This window comes from Nuphar pumila, chromosome 5 (assembly GCF_984573655.1).
Source record: "Nuphar pumila chromosome 5, dmNupPumi1.hap1.1, whole genome shotgun sequence".
NCBI classification, from domain to species: Eukaryota; Viridiplantae; Streptophyta; class Magnoliopsida; order Nymphaeales; family Nymphaeaceae; genus Nuphar; species Nuphar pumila.
This window is the reverse complement of record NC_143253.1, coordinates 109,294,026-109,311,003: the sequence shown is the minus strand read 5'-3', so window position 1 is coordinate 109,311,003 and position 16,978 is coordinate 109,294,026. Positions and strand designations below refer to the sequence as shown.

The window sequence follows — 16,978 nt, the reverse complement described above, 5'->3', positions numbered from 1 at the left end:
ATCCTCCAACCTTAATTTGGCATTAATGACTTCTGGAGTTTCTACCTTTTTATCACCTGAAATTTCAGACTTGGAACAAATATATGCAGCAAGCTTCATCTGTGACAAAATATATCCTTTATGAGAATATTCAACTTCAATACCAAGAAAATATCTAAGAAAGCCTAAATCAGACATGTCAAAATTATTATTCAACATGGTTTTAACATCAATAATACTATTTTGATCGTTTTCAGTGATAATCATGTCATCAACATAAAGCAATAAAATAACAATGCTAGTACCAACACTTTTAACAAAGAGAGCAGTGTCAGTATAACATGAGTAAAATCCTAATTTAACCATGATATCACTAAAACGATCATACCAAGCCTTGGGGGCTTGTTTAAGACCATATAAGGCTTTTAAGAGTTTGACCTTGTCTAATATTAATTCCAGGTGGTGGATCCATATATACTTCTTCATTTAAATTCCCATTCAGAAAAACATTTTTTACATCTAGTTGATATATAGTCCATTTTTTGGTTAATGCGACAACTATTAGAGTTCTGACACTAGTCGTTCGGGCTACAGGAGCGAATGTTTCTTCATAGTCGATTTCATATTCTTGCGAATATCACTTCGCTACTAACCTGGCTTTATATCTTTCCAAGGATCCATCGCTTTTAGTTTTAACTTTAAAGACCCAATGACATCCAATAGGTTTTTTATATGGAGGGAGTTTGACAATTTCCCAAATATTAGCCTTTCTTAGCACATCTAATTCTAGTTTCATTGCTTCAACCCAATGTGGTAGAGTTTTAACTTGATTATAGTGAGTGGGTTCATAATATGAATGTAAGGTTATCAAACATGCTCGATAATTGGGTGCTAAAGACTCATAGGAAACAAACCTATTAGGGGGGGATTGATTCGCTAGAAGAGTGCCGAATGGGAGGCTTTTCTGAAGATTCAGAAATTTGAGAGTATTTTTCTAAGGCACTAATAGGCCTTCCTTGATCTCTCCGGGTGTAAACATTAATATTTTCATTACTAACACCATCACTCGATGGTGACACATCAAGATTGGACACATCACAAGTGTCTTCTTGAAAAGAAGGCATCGTTATCTTCATTGTGTATGTCTGACCCGATCCATTTATGTAATGGATCGGGTCCAGATCCAGTCCATGTGTTGTAAAATAACATTTTGTAAAGGGGTATTTTCGTACCCTAGTGTTTTACATTTTATTTTAAATAGAATGAGAGGGCAGTCACGATGGACTGAACCCTCCTTCATCTGGAATCTCTCTCTCCCTCTCTTCTCTTCTCTCACTATCGATTAGGGTCTCCTTCTTTCATGGTATCAAAGCCCAGCGTGATCTGCGTGAAGAAAGCCCAGCCTGCGTGAAGAAAGAAAGCCCAGCCTGCGTGAAGAAAGCCCATCTGCGTGAAAGCCTAGTCTGCGTGAAGAAAACCCAGCCTGAATCTGCGTGAAAGCCTAGTCTGCGTGAAGAAAACCCAGCCTGAGTCTGCGTGAGCCAAAAATCTGGGAGCAAATCCCAGCGTGAATCCATCAGCGTCAGCAGAGCAAATCCCAACCGTGAATCTGCGTGAGCCAAAAAATCTGGGAGCAAATACTCAGCCGTGAATCCCAGCGTGAATCTGTGTGATATTGTGACCCTCAAATATCTAGCGTGCATCTGTGTGAAGAAAATCTCTGTGAAGAAAATCTGTGTGAAGAAAAACCACAGCATCAGCCGTGAATCTCAAAGAATCACAGCATCAATCTGTGATTTCTTTCATCAGTGTTTGTGGTACTGTGACCCTCAAATATCTAGCGTGCATCTGTGTGAAGAAAATCTCTGTGAAGAAAATCTGTGTGAAGAAAAACCACAGCATCAGCCGTGAATCTCAAAGAATCACAGCATCAATCTGTGATTTCTTTCATCAGTGTGCTTATACCTTTCTTTGTGAAATCAGGTTCCCCCTTTCCTTTGTGAAAATTCGATCCTCTTTCGATCCGTGGTTTAATCCCTGTTGTTTTCCTGCTGTTTTTCCTACATTTAATCTCTTGATCTGTGATTTCCTACATTTTGTTAATTTTCTTCAACATAATGGGATAAAGAGAAGAGTGTCTTGCCCTCATACACCTCAACAAAATGGGATTGCTGAGAGGAAGCATCGACATATTGTTGAGACTGCAATGAGCATGATGCATGGGAGCAATCTCCCTACATCATTATGGACTGAGGCCTTCCACTCCACAGTTCATGTGATAAATCGCTTGCCCATGAATATCTTAGAAAATAAGTCACCATACTTCTCTCTTTTTGGCATACAACCTGATTATCATGAATTACGTGTGTTTGGGTCTGTTTGTTATGTGCACATTGATAGCTCACTCAGGCACAAGTTCCAAGATAAAGCTTTGAAATGCAGGTTTATAGGATATGCCGAAGATTACAAAGGGTACAGGTGTTATGATCCCCTGAGTAAGCGTGTCAAAGTATCAAGGAATGTTATTTTCGATGAAATGAACTTTGCTGATCAGGATAATAATTCAACTATGGTGGATACTGATAACTCAAGCTCCAACATTGAGGTATACTACCCATGGTTAAATTCAGAACTCTTCTCCAATGGTACAGTAGAATGTCCAGAAAATTGCAGTCAGAATGAGCCACATGAGGATTCAGCCAATGAGACTCAAACGGAGGAAACTGTCACATATGACTTGGAGCCAACAAGGTATAAGGGAATTGTGTACACTCGGCGAGAGAAAGAGCCCTCATTCATTTCTTGTTCGAACACGGATCCATCTGGATCATCCGTTTCGCAGCAAATGGATATCAGAAGATCTTCACGGATTCGACATCCACTTGACAGGTGGGTAAGTTATAAAAAAATTTCAATGGATTTTCAGTTATTCTTGACATCCATAAGTAAAGAGGATGAGCCTCTTATGTTCTATCAAGCTGCGAGCTCTAGAAGATGGGTAGAAGCAATGAATGAAGAAATAGAGGCCTTACATGAATGTGGCACATGGGAGATTGTGCCTAGACCACTGAACAGAAATGTCGTTGGGTCAAAATGGGTGTACAAGATAAAATATAAACCAGATGGGAGCATCGAAAGGTACAAGGCTCGACTGGTAGCCAAGGGATTCACACAAGAGGAAGGCCAAGACTTTGATGAAACTTTTAGTCCTGTAGTCAAGATGGGGACTATTCGTATTGTGTTGAGTCTAGCCATTAAACATGGATGGACATTGAGCCAGCTGGATGTAAAAAATGCTTTTTTGCACGGGGATTTAAAAGAAGAGGTCTACATGGAACAACCCACTGGATATGCAGAACGAGACGCCAAAAAATATGTATGCAAATTAAAGAGAGCACTCTATGGTTTGAAACAAGCTTCTCGTTCCTGGTTCGACAGTTTTTCTCTAGAAATACAACGGCATGGCTTCTCTAGGTCTCTTCTGGATCACTCATTATTCATTCACAATGAACAAGGAGTTACTACTCTTCTGTTGATATATGTTGATGATATCATCATCACAGGGAATAGTAAAAGCCACATTGAGCAGGTGAAGAAGTTATTAAATCAGAGATTTAAGATGAAAGATTTGGGAGAGCTGTGATATTTTCTTGGGGTAGAAGTTGATAACAAGAATGATACACTTACCCTTACTCAACACAAATATACGCTGGACATTCTCGGCAGAGCAGGCATGACAGATTGTAAGCCGTTAACAACTCTAAGTGTCATTCATCAGAAATTGAGTTCACAAGAAGGGGATATATATGGAGATCCCACTAAGTATCGCAGTTTAGTTGGCATGTTGCAATACCTGACTTTTACTAGACCCGACATAGTATATTCAGTTAATCAGGTATCCCAGTTTATGCATGAACCTCGTGTGTCACATATGGAGGCAGTCAAACGTATACTTCGCTACCTAAAGGGTACAGTGGGTGATGGGCTGGTATACAAAGGCAAGGAAGAATTAGATCCAGGCGGGGGCCATGAGATTGTTACTTATGCTGATGCTGATTGGGCGGGTGATCCAGACGAATGACGATCAGTATCCGGTTACTGCAGCTTCATTGGGACAAACTTGGTATCCTGGAGCAGTAGAAAACAAAAGGCGGTTGCTAGATCGAGCACTGAGGCTGAATACAGATCAATGGCCACTGCCACGGCCGAGGGTACGTGGATAAGACATCTTCTGACTGAAATGGGAGAGCCGATTGCTCGGTCACTGTTGCTGTGTGACAATCAAAGTGCCATCAACATGTCATTCAATCCCATTCACCATAGTCGAGCAAAGCACATTGAAATAGATCAACATTTTATTAGGAAAAAGGTTGAAGACAAAGAGATTGAGCCCATGTATGTGTCAACTAAAGAACAAGTTGCTGATATCCTCACTAAAGGGTTGACAAAGGATAGATTTTGGTTTTTGAAGAACAAGTTGTTCATGGTCCAACACCATGCACAACTTGAGGGAGGCTGAAAAGAAGGCATCGTTATCTTCATTGTGTATGTCTGACCCGATCCATTTATGTAATGGATCGGGTCCAAATCCAGTCCATGTGTTGTAAAATAACATTTTGTAAAGGGGTATTTTCGTACCCTAGTGTTTTACATTTTATTTTAAATAGAATGAGAGGGCAGTCACGATGGACTGAACCCTCCTTCATCTGGAATCTCTCTCTCCCTCTCTTCTCTTCTCTCACTATCGATTAGGGTCTCCTTCTTTCACTTCTATGCTTTCAAGATGATTCATAAAATCATCACTTATGTCATCAATAAGATCATGTAAAAACATATAATCGCTTTCATTTGATTTTTCTATTTTTTCAAAACCATTCTCATCTTCTAAAAAAGTTACATCTTTTGAAACATATAGTTTGTCATTTTCGAAATAAAAACACCTATAGCCTTTTTTATTTTCCCCATAGCCTAGAAAAACACATTCAATTGCCTTTGGAGAAAACTTATTATGAGATTTTGTATGGGTGTGTGTGTGGTTCAGCTTGCACAGAAAAGTAGAGAGAGAGGAGATGCACAATGGCTGGGGCGGCGCACACAGGCTCGACCTCCAAACCCTAAGCTTTATAAAAAAGAACAGATATACAATGAGTCTTTTAATTTCAGAGCTATTACAAGAATGCCATTAATGAAACTATATTGTGCATGTGTTTCATTTAACATGCGTATGGATCTGGATCTAGATCCATACGCAAACTATATTTTAACACCCTCCCTCAAGTTGTACGTGATTTTAGAGCATGTACAACTTGCTCTTCAATAGCCAAAATTGACGTCTTGTTAACTCCTTGGTAAACAGGTCTGCCACTTGATCTTCTGTTCGAACATGACGTAGTTCTATCTCCTTCATCTCGACTTTCTGCCTTATAAAATGTTGATCAATCTCAATGTGCTTCGTTCTGCTATGCTGGATAGGATTATATGCAATGTTTATTGCGCTTTGATTGTCACATAGAAGAAATGATCGAATAATTGTCTCCTCAAGATCACTCAATAAGTGTCTAATCCATGTAGCTTCTGCCGTGCCTGCAGCCATCGACCTGTATTCAGCCTCTGCACTCGATTGTGCCACTGCCTTTTGTTTTCTGCTGCTCCAGGACACTAAATTGTGTTCAATATATACACAATATCTAGAGACAGATCGTCTCTCATTTGGATCCCCTGCCCAATCTGCGTCTATATAAGTGATGAGTTCATGTCCTCTATGCAGATTATCGTTCTTGCGATAAACAAGTCTGTCTCCTATAGTTCCTTTTAAATAGCGTAGAATGCGCTTCACAACTTCTATATGACCCTCCGTTGGAGCATGCATAAACTGGGATACCTGATTGACAGCATAAACTATATCAGGTCTGGTAAAGGTCAAGTATTGTAACATCCCCACAAGACTTCTATACGTTGTAGGGTTGACACAAAGATGACCATCTTCAGAGCTCAGCCTTTGATGTAATACACTAGGAGTGCTGACTGGTTTGCAATTCGTCATTCCGGCTCTTTCCAGAAGGTCAAGAGTGTATTTTTGTTGCATGAGTGTCAATGTATCTTGTTGTCTGTCAACTTCCACACCAAGAAAGTACCTCAACTCCCCTAAATCTTTCATCTTGAAAGTTTTCATTAAAAACTGCTTCACGTCTTCCATATGATTATCTGAGCTCCCAGTGATCACAATGTCATCAACATATATAAGAAGTATAACAATGTCTGCCTTTTGGTAAATAAAGAGTGAGTGATCTAGAGAGCATCTTCTAAAACCATAACTTTGAATTTGCATAGAGAAACTTTCAAACCAAGAACGGGACGCCTGTTTCAACCAGAGTTACCGGAAGCGCCTAGGCAAAAGGGGAAGCACGCTTCCCCGAAGCGCGCTTCAGAAGCCCGAAACGTCACGCTTCCGAAGCGTGAGGGGAAGCATCCCACTTTTTTGGGAAGCGCGCTTCCCATTTATGGGAAGCACGCTTCCCCCACGTTTCCCCATTTTTTCATTTTTTTCGCTTCTCCCTCGCTTCCGGTTCGCTTCCTAGGACGCTTCTGGTTCGCTTTCGAGACTGTTTGAAATTTTCTTCTAAGTGGTCCCACGCTTCCCCACTTCCTAAATTTTTAAAAGTGCCTCGCTTCCCGCTCCCGCTTCCCGTATCGCTTCCCGCTCCCGCTTCTCGCTTCTTTGACTGGTAACTCTGATTTCAACCCATACAGAGATTTTCTTAGTTTGCACACCCAGGTAGTAGGATCCTTCTCAGCATAACCAGGAGGTTGCTCCATATACACTTCTTCCTTTAAAGTTCCATGCAAAAATGCATTTTTAACATCCATCTGGCTAAGGCTCTATCCTCGATCGACTATTAGGGATATGATGACACGAATAGTACCCATTTTGACTACCGGACTAAAAGTTTCATCATAGTCCTCACCATATTGTTGTGTGAATCCTCGAGCAACAAGTCGCGCCTTATATCTGTCAATACTTTCTTCAGGCTTATACTTTGTTTTATAAACCCATTTTGAGTCAACTACATTCTTTCCTTCTGGCCGAGGAACTATTTCCCAAGTCTGGCGTTCATGAAGTGCTTCCATTTCTTCATTCATAGCTTTAATCCAATGACGGGATTGAAGAGCTTGATTAAAACAAGTGGGTTCATCCTGTTTTGTGAGTTGAGACATAAACAACTGGAAATCAAGGAAAAAGGTCTCATAACTCACCCATCGTTGAATAGGATGCCTAATGTGTGACGGCCTTTGAGCCAGATCATTGGCGATGCTTTCCACATTCCTCGGCTCTGTATTTTTGTCCCGTCTAGTGTATATCTGACCAGAGAAGCGTTCTACTGGGGGTGGCTCAACTGGAGATAATTCAACATGCATCTGTGAGTCATTCAACTCCCTACTCAAGCCGAAGGAAGGACAATTTATCTAACATGTTTATCCTGTATTAGCAAAAAGATCTGCGCTCATCATATACCTCTAATTCTCAAGATGGCAACGCTGCAGAGTCATTGACCTGAAAATTTCATTTATCAAAAACAACATTTCTGGAGGTCCTAATACGTTTTGTAGTAGGGTCATAGCATCGATAACCTTTGTATTCATCCGCATACCCAACAAATCTGCACTTGACGGCCTTGTCCTGAAACTTATTTCACAGAGATGAATCAATATGTACATAACATTCACAACAAAAAAAAAACTGAGCAGCAGAAGTTTACGAACCTGTTTAGTTCTGGGACCGAGACGAAGATGGGATTGGTATCACGTTAAGAAGATAGACAGATGATGAACGAAAACTAGCAGAAAAGAATGAGTTGCATAGAAGGGTTCGGAGAGGAGAATAAATAAGGGAAAAGATGAACCAAAATTTGTTTCTTCAGATCTCGCTGAACATGCCTCTGATAGGATTCTGCAACCTCAGCTCTGATACCATATGAGATTTCGTATGGGTGTGTGTGTGGTTCAGCTTGCACAGGAAAGTAGAGAGAGAGAAGGAGATGCACAATGGCTGGGGCGGCGCACACAGGCTTGACCTCCAAACCCTAAGCTTTATAAAAAAGAACAGATAAACAATGAGTCTTTTAATTTCAGAGGTATTACAAGAATGTCATTAATGAAACTGTATTGTGCATGTGTTTCATTTAACATGTGTATGGATCTGGATCCAGATCCATACGCAAACTATATTTTAACACTTATCTCTCTTATGCAAGAGAATGCAGCATTTACAACCAAAAATACGAAGACGATTAAAATCCGAAGAGAATTTAAAAAGTTTTTCATAAGGAGAGACGTTCTTTAATTTTGAGGAAGGCATTCTATTGATTAGGTATGTTGAGGTTAAGGCGGCTTCAGCCCAAAAAAATTTTAAAATATTTTTAGAGACAAGCAATGTTCTACCGATTTTTATGATATGCCTATGCTTTCTTTCTACTAGTCCGTTTTGTTGTGGAGTTCTAGGACATGATCTTTGGTGACAAATTCCATTTTGAGTTAAATAATTTTGGAATTCATTAGATAAGTATTCACCACCGGAATCGGTTCTCAAAGTAGATATATTACTTTGAAATTGGTTTTGAATTTTTATATGAAATTCTTTGAAGAAGGAAAACACTTCTGATTTATGACTAAGGAAATAGATCCAAACATATCGAGTAAAGTCATTGATGAAAGTGACATAGTAAGAGTAACCCCCTTTAGACATAACCGGAGATGGTCCCCAAACATTCGAGTACATCAATTCAAAGGGTCTTGAAGAGAGAAAAGTTCTAGTTGGAAAAGGAATAGACTTCATTTTTTCAAAAATACAATCTTTGCAATTAATGTCTTTTTCCTTATAAAATTTGTTTCCAAACGGAAAAAGATACATTTTTGAATAGCTTGGATGACCAAGCCTTTTATGCCAAGCTTCAATATTTTTTTCTTGGACACAAGAACAAAAATAGTTTGTAGGAAGGTTTAGATGATCCATATAGTAGAGGTCCCCCTTCCTATGGCCTTGCCCAATCCGCTTCCCGGACCGGAGATCCTGCACAAAGTATCCATTAGATGAGAAAGATATTTCACAGCCATGGTCGGCAATTTGGGAGACCGAAAAAAGGTTTAAATTTAGTTTTGGACAACTCTAACTTTTGGAACAAAAACATTTTTAGAATTTTTTGAGTTTAGAGTTTCAATACTAAAGATTTTCAAAAAAGTTCCATCGGTCGTAGAAACACAAGAGCCTTTTAAATTGGTGCAAACATCGACTAAGACATTCTCATGAGGGGTCATATGAAAAGATGTTCCGGAGTCTAAGATCCAAAAATACGTACCGGGTGATGATGTAGACACAATGGCCGCACCCGATGTAGAGGAAGTAGCTTTAAGGATTTGTTGAAGAGCCATGGATATTTGACCAAGGGTTTCTTTGAGGTCACCATTCTTGCCTTCATCTTCTTTCGTGGTAGATTCTTCAAGAGAGGCCACCTTAGGCTTGAAAGTTCCATTGAGCTTTGAGCAAGCGGGTTTAATATGACCCGGCTCATAGCAATGATAACATACAATCATTTTTCTTCCTCCATTGTAGTTTCCTTGTTTTCCAAAGTGGGGGGGGGGGGGTTAATAGGTTTTTACATTATTGTCGGGTTTGGAAACGCAAGCACTTCATCAACATTCTTACTCATGCCAAGTCTTGTTTCTTCTTGAGTGATTTCGACAATAGCATCCTCTATTGGAGGAAAGATGGATCTATGGAGAAGTGATGACCTCACTTGCTCAAATTCGAGACGTAGCCCAAATAAGAATTGGAACAATTGATCTTGTTCCATTTGCTTTTGTCTCAATTCGACATCTTTCATATCAACCCATTTTGGCTCTAAAAGAGCCAACTCATCTCATAATGAGTTTAAAGCACTATAGTAGTCTTGAATACTCGAATCACCTTGTTTGGTGGTTCTAATTTTTTCTTGTAAGAAATATGCTCTTGCAAGATCCTTTTGGGTATACATACCCTTCATAAAAAACCAAGCCTCGTTTGCCCGGCGAAATTTAGTTATATTAGCACATACCTTGAGTTTGACATTGTTCATGAACCAAGCAAGGATTTTTGCGTGATTGCTTTTCCAATCTTCAACTTCTTTTTGGTGATTTTCAATGGCTTTGAGGCGAGCATCTCCTTCAAGAGCCTTTTCTTGGCCACCTTCGGTCTTTGTGAGCTCCAATTTAGGTTCCGAAATGGAACCCATAACATACCCCCAAAGTTTCTTACCTTTGAGGTTGTTCTCCATAGCGAAAGCCCACATCATGTAGTTCTTTCCATTGAGTTTGAAGGATAGGTCGATTTTTGCTTCCATAATGCCTCCAAGAAGTGAGAGACGGGAGACAAGAGATGAGAAGTATACGTACCACGCTTTTTTCTCTAAGAACCGAGTGGCTCTGATACCATGTAATGAGATATGCGGAAATACAAAGAGTGCTATAAGCACTTACAATGTCCTACAATAGACAAAACAAAAGAGACAATAGCCAAGTCCACAAAGGGACAACACAACACAAAATATAAAAGTCTCTTTATTGAAAGAGAGAGAGAGCTCTCAAGAATGCATATTACAAAGGGGTTCACCCCTATTTATACAAGAAGAAGAAGAGAGGAAGGGAGGCCACAAGGGCCTCAAAAGATGAGCCAAAAGGGGGCTCCCATAGAGTCATTGGGAGCCCCCAACGATTCTATGGTGGGCCCCTTTTATGTGGCTTAAAAAATGAAAATAAAAAAACAAAAATAAAATAAATACAAAAAATAAAAAAAGGAAAAGAAACAAGTACCCCTATTGGGTACTGTGTGAAATGACCATAATACCCCTATCAGGTATTATGGTGTATTATATATATAATGATACATATATTTTAACAGCTTGAGAGGGTAAGAAAAATGTGCTGATGAGATAAACAAAAAAAATGACAACTGTACAGCAAATAGGAAGAAACTCTAACCCATCAATCTTAATGAGAGGTCAAATGGGCCCATTGCTCAAGACCAACTTGTCCCATCTCACCTCAAACCCATAGCACTAGAAGATTTTGAATATATATATATATATATATATATACTTGATAATGTGATATCTAATATAAACTTGATTTTGAAAATTTTTCTATCTGGCTATCTCATCTGATCCCTAAAAGTTTGAGTTTGTCATAGGAAACAAAATGCACAAATTTAAATGCAACCAGTTAACTATGGTGTGCCTCGGCAATTTCCTTTTTCAGCAAGGTATATTAACATCCCTAAAATATTCTTTAATTAAGATAATTTGTATATAACAACAATAGTACTCCCTTCATATGTTTACAATCTTCTTCTTATCTTTTATTGTAAAAGTATAGTAGTAGAATAACACAAATCTGTGGCATCAGACATAGCCTCCTTTTTTTCCTTTGGTTTAAAAGAGCATCAAAATGAGGTTTATCAATGCTAAAAAGAGTTGAGGCAAAACCCTATAATATTGAAATAATCAAAATGTTTAAAAAATAAAAGACGAGAGAGAAAAGAATGTAAATTCTGCTAGTTATGTGTAATTTCATTTTTTGTGTACAACAATGCAATCAGGCATAAAACAGCAGCATTGTGACATCGTAAATAGAATATTTCACAATAAGTGTTATTTTCAGGGGTTCTGTGAATACCTTCACTGTCCATTTCTTATCCACCAAGAGATTTGGGGACTTCAAATCTCGATGCACAATGGGAGGACTGTGGCGATGCAGATAATTCATCCCCTTGGCCTACAAAAACAATTAAAGACATGCATTTCAGAGCTAAAAGCAAATGGCAAAAAAGGTCAATTAAGCAATTTATCTTGGAGCAATTGACATGCAATATATTATTTGCACAAAAGAAAAATGAAGAGCCAACCAACCACATCATATGCCATATTGAGTCGACGTCTCTCATCCAGTGAGTCCTTCACACCAGGTCTATGTATAAGCTTGTACAAACTGCCCCTGCAGTGAAAAAGACAACCAAATAATCTCATTGCAAAACTAGATTTCCCTTGTTGCATTCCTTGTCAGAACTGATAAAACATTTGTGAGGAGGGAGAACCTTGACAAAAATTCTGTGACGATAGATAAGTTTGGGGGCTGGGTTACAGCACCCATGAAAAGAACAATATTTGGATGTCGCAGACACTTCATAATTGCAACCTGTCAGGTAGTCATATAAAGTGACAAATGTTAGGGAGAAGAGGAAGAGGGGTCGTCTTCTACCCATTGAAGGAAAATGCATACTACTTAGTATATTCTGGCAATGAACCAAAAAAATTCATGCGCAAGCAGATGATGGATGCGAACAATTTTGACATCAAATAACCACAAATTATAGTATTAAATCAAATCATAAAAAAGCTTATTGTAATAGTCAGAATAAACAGTGAGTAATTTTGACACAACTATTAAATTAGTCCTGGAAAACAAAAAAGGTAAATGATGTACAACCGATAGCAAAATCAGTTCTTGATTTAAATTCAGCTGAGCGAAAGACACACAAAGAGATCGATGTGGAAGAACCATCGAAACACTTCCATCAATATTTGCCATATCACTGGTATGGGAAGTGCCATAGAGATACTTCCAACAATGGTAAACCACGTGCAACAAAGACCGAAATGACAAGTGACACTCCAAACGAATGGTAAACCAAATCAGCTCTATACTTGAAAACTCTAGTTCTTGGCACAAATATTTGGAGGATGTTTTCTATGCCAAATATGGTGAAAAATTGATTTTTGGGTAAAAATGCCAAAGTATCTTTGAAATGTGGGTAGTTTGAAATTGTTTTTTGTGCTTCTTGTGGAGTTTTGTAGAAAAGTCGCTTTCTCAATTTTGAAAACATTTTTTATGGAATTTGTGCCTGGAATGCTTGTCACCCTACTACAAAGGGTTCATTCAGAGATCTATGACCCAACAACTCCAGTGCACTGAGGTCCTCTCTAGTTCCAACGATTCTATCCAAATAAAATGGGATCTTTGGGAACTTGACTACATTTGATGAAAAACTCAGATTCAAAGAATGAGCTATGGAAAAGACATTGAATCCATGCATTCGTTTGAATGAAGAGCAGACTGACAAGAGATACAGCTCTACTTAATAATAAAGGTGACACATAGAAGTAAATTACACGGAATAACAAATGCAGCCAAGAGAAAATACGCTTTGTTAAAAAATAAAAAATAAAAAGGAAAAAAAATGAACCATCTGAGTGTAGCCTTGTAGCTGACAATAAAGAAGGGGAAGTCATCAATAGCTCTGGCGGACTTTGTAAAGAAGTCAAGAATCCAGACGCCCAAAGGCAAACATATCAGTTCCATGATAAGTAATTCAAGGATATATTGAGAAGTCACATCAAGCTTTGTATGCTAAGACTAACTTAATGAACTTAATCTATGTAAAATATGAATAAAGTTTGCTGTCATAGTAGAAGGAAGCCAAGATGTGCATGCTAAGATAATCAATAAACAATCATGTTAGACAAACTCGATTTGGTGGCAGAAGATAAAAACCATGGTTAATGGTTCCTCTTCATATGGTCATTACACTACCTAGGAACCATGAACAATGTCCTAGATTGTCAATTTCTAGAGCATATATTTCTCTATATCCAGAGAAGGTCGTCAACCTGACACCAACATGCATGCACACATCACTCCCCCAAAATATACTTGAGCTCATTAGATCAGTAATATGCACTACTGGCTTCCAGCCATAACAAAGCCAAAAATTGGTGGATTCATGTAAAGATGCAAAGAGTCTTCAATTATGAACCAAAAGTCTACCAACTTGAGTAGATAATCACAAAAGTGTTCTCCAAGGAACATACTCATAAATGCCACCAAGGGGGCACACAAGAAAGCACACAATATAAAAATATATTTTATTCAATGAAACAAGTGTGCAAAAAAACATACATAACAAGAGGGAACACCCCTATTTATACATAATAGGGAGAAGAGAGAGAGAGAGAGAGCACAAAAAATGGGAGAGACCTTCCAACGGCTAAAATTCTAGCCGTTGAGATCAAGTCAAACCAGTTTGACTTGTCCCCAAATATATTACGTATATATATTTATGTACAATAAATATATTAATATATATATACATAATATATATGCATATATATACAATTTAACACTCCCCCTCAAACTTTATGGTATGATGACCGAAAGTTTACCTAAAAGGAAGTGAAACCTAAGAGCAAAGAGAGGTTTGGTAAAAAATTCCGTCAGTTGGTACTCAGATGTGACATAAGGCAGACCAATGGTTCTTTGAAGATATTTCTTTCGAACATAATGGCAGTCCATCTCAATGTGCTTCGTTCTTTCGTGAAAAGTATTTTTGCTGACAATTTTTATAACACTTTTGTTGTCACAACACATCTTTGAAACTCCTAGAATCTTGATTCTCATATCAACCAACAATCTTTCCAGCTAGACCACCTTCATTGTGGTAGTAGCCATGACCCGGTACTAAACTTCAGTTGAGGAGAGAGATCTTTTGTTGTTCTTTTTGCACCTCTACGAGATCAACGATTCACCTAAGAAAACACAAAAAACCCGTGGTTGGGTGTTTACTATTAAGATCATCTCCCCAATCAGTATCATCTAGCGGCTCCACATCATCAATTTTTAATTTGACATTTGTTACTTCAAGAGTGTCAACCTTCTTGCCATCTAATATACCAGACCTATGAACAATATCAGAAGCAAACTTATACTGAGATAATAAATACCCTCTAGAAAAATAAGCAACTTTATCCCTATAAAATATCATAGAAAACCCAAATCAATCACTTCAAAACTAGTTTTAAGAATATCTTTAATATGTTGAAATTCATGTTTATCTCCTCCAGTGATTATTATATCATCAAAATAGAGAAGCAGAATGATAATATCTGCATCACCATTCTTAACAAACAAAGTCATATCAGTCACACAGGATCTAAAGCCAATATCAAGCATAACATTGTTAAATCTATTATACCAAGCTTTAAGAACTTGTTTCAAACCATACAATGCCTTATGCAAGCTAAAAGCCTTCCCTTGAGGTATACTTATACCTGGGGGCACCTCCATGTACACTTCTTTGATAAGATTTTCATTTAAAAAGGCATATTTAACATCAATTTGATATATGAATCAATTTTTAATTAAAGCAATTGCAATGAGGGTTCTAACTTAGGTCATGCGAGTAATGGGTGCAAAGGTTTCTTCATAATATATGTCATATTATGTATATCCTTTGGCAACTAGCCTAACTTTGTATCTCTCAAGGGTCCCATCACTCTTGGTTTTTATCTTATATACCCACCTACAACCTATGGGTTTCTTTTCCTTTGAAAGATCTTGAATAGGCCAAATTTGAGCATTTTCTAATGCATCTAGTTTTACCCTCATGGTTTTAACCCATTCGGAGTATTCTTTAGCTTAAACATAGGATGAGGGTTATACATATGAGTGAATTAAGGCTATGCATGTTTGATATTTAGACGAAAAAGAGTCATATGATATAAATTTTGATGGAGGCTTTAAACTCTAGATGATTTCCTAGTTCACAGTTTTTCTTCACCTAAATTAGAGAATTTTTCAAGTGCACACGAAGGTTTTGGATGTCCCCATCTAGAGTATTATATACATGTTTGATCATCATGAGGTACTTCATCAAGAGACTCACTATCTCTTGATTCAATAACATTTTCAAAATCATATTCACAATCATAATCATCAATATCTTGGTTGTAAGTTGGAACTGAGATCAAATAAAAATGAGTACTCAGTTACTTCTTTAGCTTTATCTTTATTAGAGATTTTTTTTTTCAAAAAGGTTACATTTCTAGAAATATATAATTTTTCAGTCTTAAGATCATAACATTGATATACCTTTTGGTTGTCAACATAACCAAAAAGGGCACAAAAAATAGCTCTAGGAGAAAACTTATCATTTTTGTTGGTTAATACAAAACATTTGCAACCAAAGATTCGTAATCTAGCATAGTCAGGAGAGAGTTTAAAAAGTTTTTCAATAGGTGAAATATTTTGTAAAGAGAATAATGACATTCTTTTTATAAGATAAATAACTCCTAAGACAGCTCCTGCCCAAAAAAATCTTAGGCACATGACTAGCAATAAGCAAGTTTATTGAAGTTTAAATGATGTGTCTATGTTTTTTTTTTTGCTAAACCATTTTGTTGTAGTGTGTGAAAACAAGATATGATGCCATGAAGATTAAGATAATCTTTAAAATCATTTGATAAAAAAATTTCCCCCGAATCAGTACAAAGTAGATTTCATTTTCAGACTTATTTTTAACCAACTTATAAAAATTTTAAAAGGAGAAAAAGACTTCAGATTAATGCTTAAGTATATCCAAGTGTGTCTAGTTAAATCATTATAGACATCAAAAATTTTAGGATGTCCAAACACTAATGCTTTTCAAGATAAGTGTGCAGGTACAAGAATCGAGTCCCCTCTCACAGGACGACAAAACAAGCACCGTCGTCCATTACTAGATGGCAAAACCAAGAACATCATTTGCTGCTAGACGAAAAAACAAGGTGTATTGTCCGCTATACCGAACATGCGTGGATAAGCCCGACTTATCCCTATCCGATTCCAACTACCTAGTACATCTCCCAGTGTGGAGGGACTCTTCTTTGGACGAGTTTTTGTATGGGAAAAACTCTTCCGAATGAGTGTGTTGAACTCTATAAATAGGGTCTCACCTATGTCACATGGGTGCGGGTGAGGGGATGCGGCACTTCCAAAAAACCCGGGTGCGGAGGTGCGACAGGGGCAAAAATGTAAATATATATATATATAATTTTGAAGTTTTAACAGTTTAACATTTAACATTGTCATAATACGATTCATCATGCATGCAATATATCAACCTAAATATCAAATTATCAATCAAATAAGTAAAGCAATT

At 37.7% G+C, this 16,978-nt stretch overlaps 1 protein-coding gene across 2 annotated transcripts in view; it reads right to left on the bottom strand.

Moving 5' to 3' along the window:
- Positions 1 to 16,978, bottom strand: part of LOC149838074 (serine/threonine-protein kinase CTR1-like) — a 75,225-nt gene that overhangs the window by 4,428 nt on the left and 53,819 nt on the right. For both annotated transcript variants that reach the window (XM_090006353.1, XM_090006354.1), the window contains exons 10-12: positions 12,101 to 12,201; positions 11,916 to 12,000; positions 11,683 to 11,781 (exon numbers count right to left, since the gene is read on the bottom strand). In XM_090006353.1, coding sequence (XP_089862479.1) covers positions 11,683 to 11,781; positions 11,916 to 12,000; positions 12,101 to 12,201 — 285 coding nt within the window. The remainder of the gene's footprint in view (positions 1 to 11,682; positions 11,782 to 11,915; positions 12,001 to 12,100; positions 12,202 to 16,978) is intronic.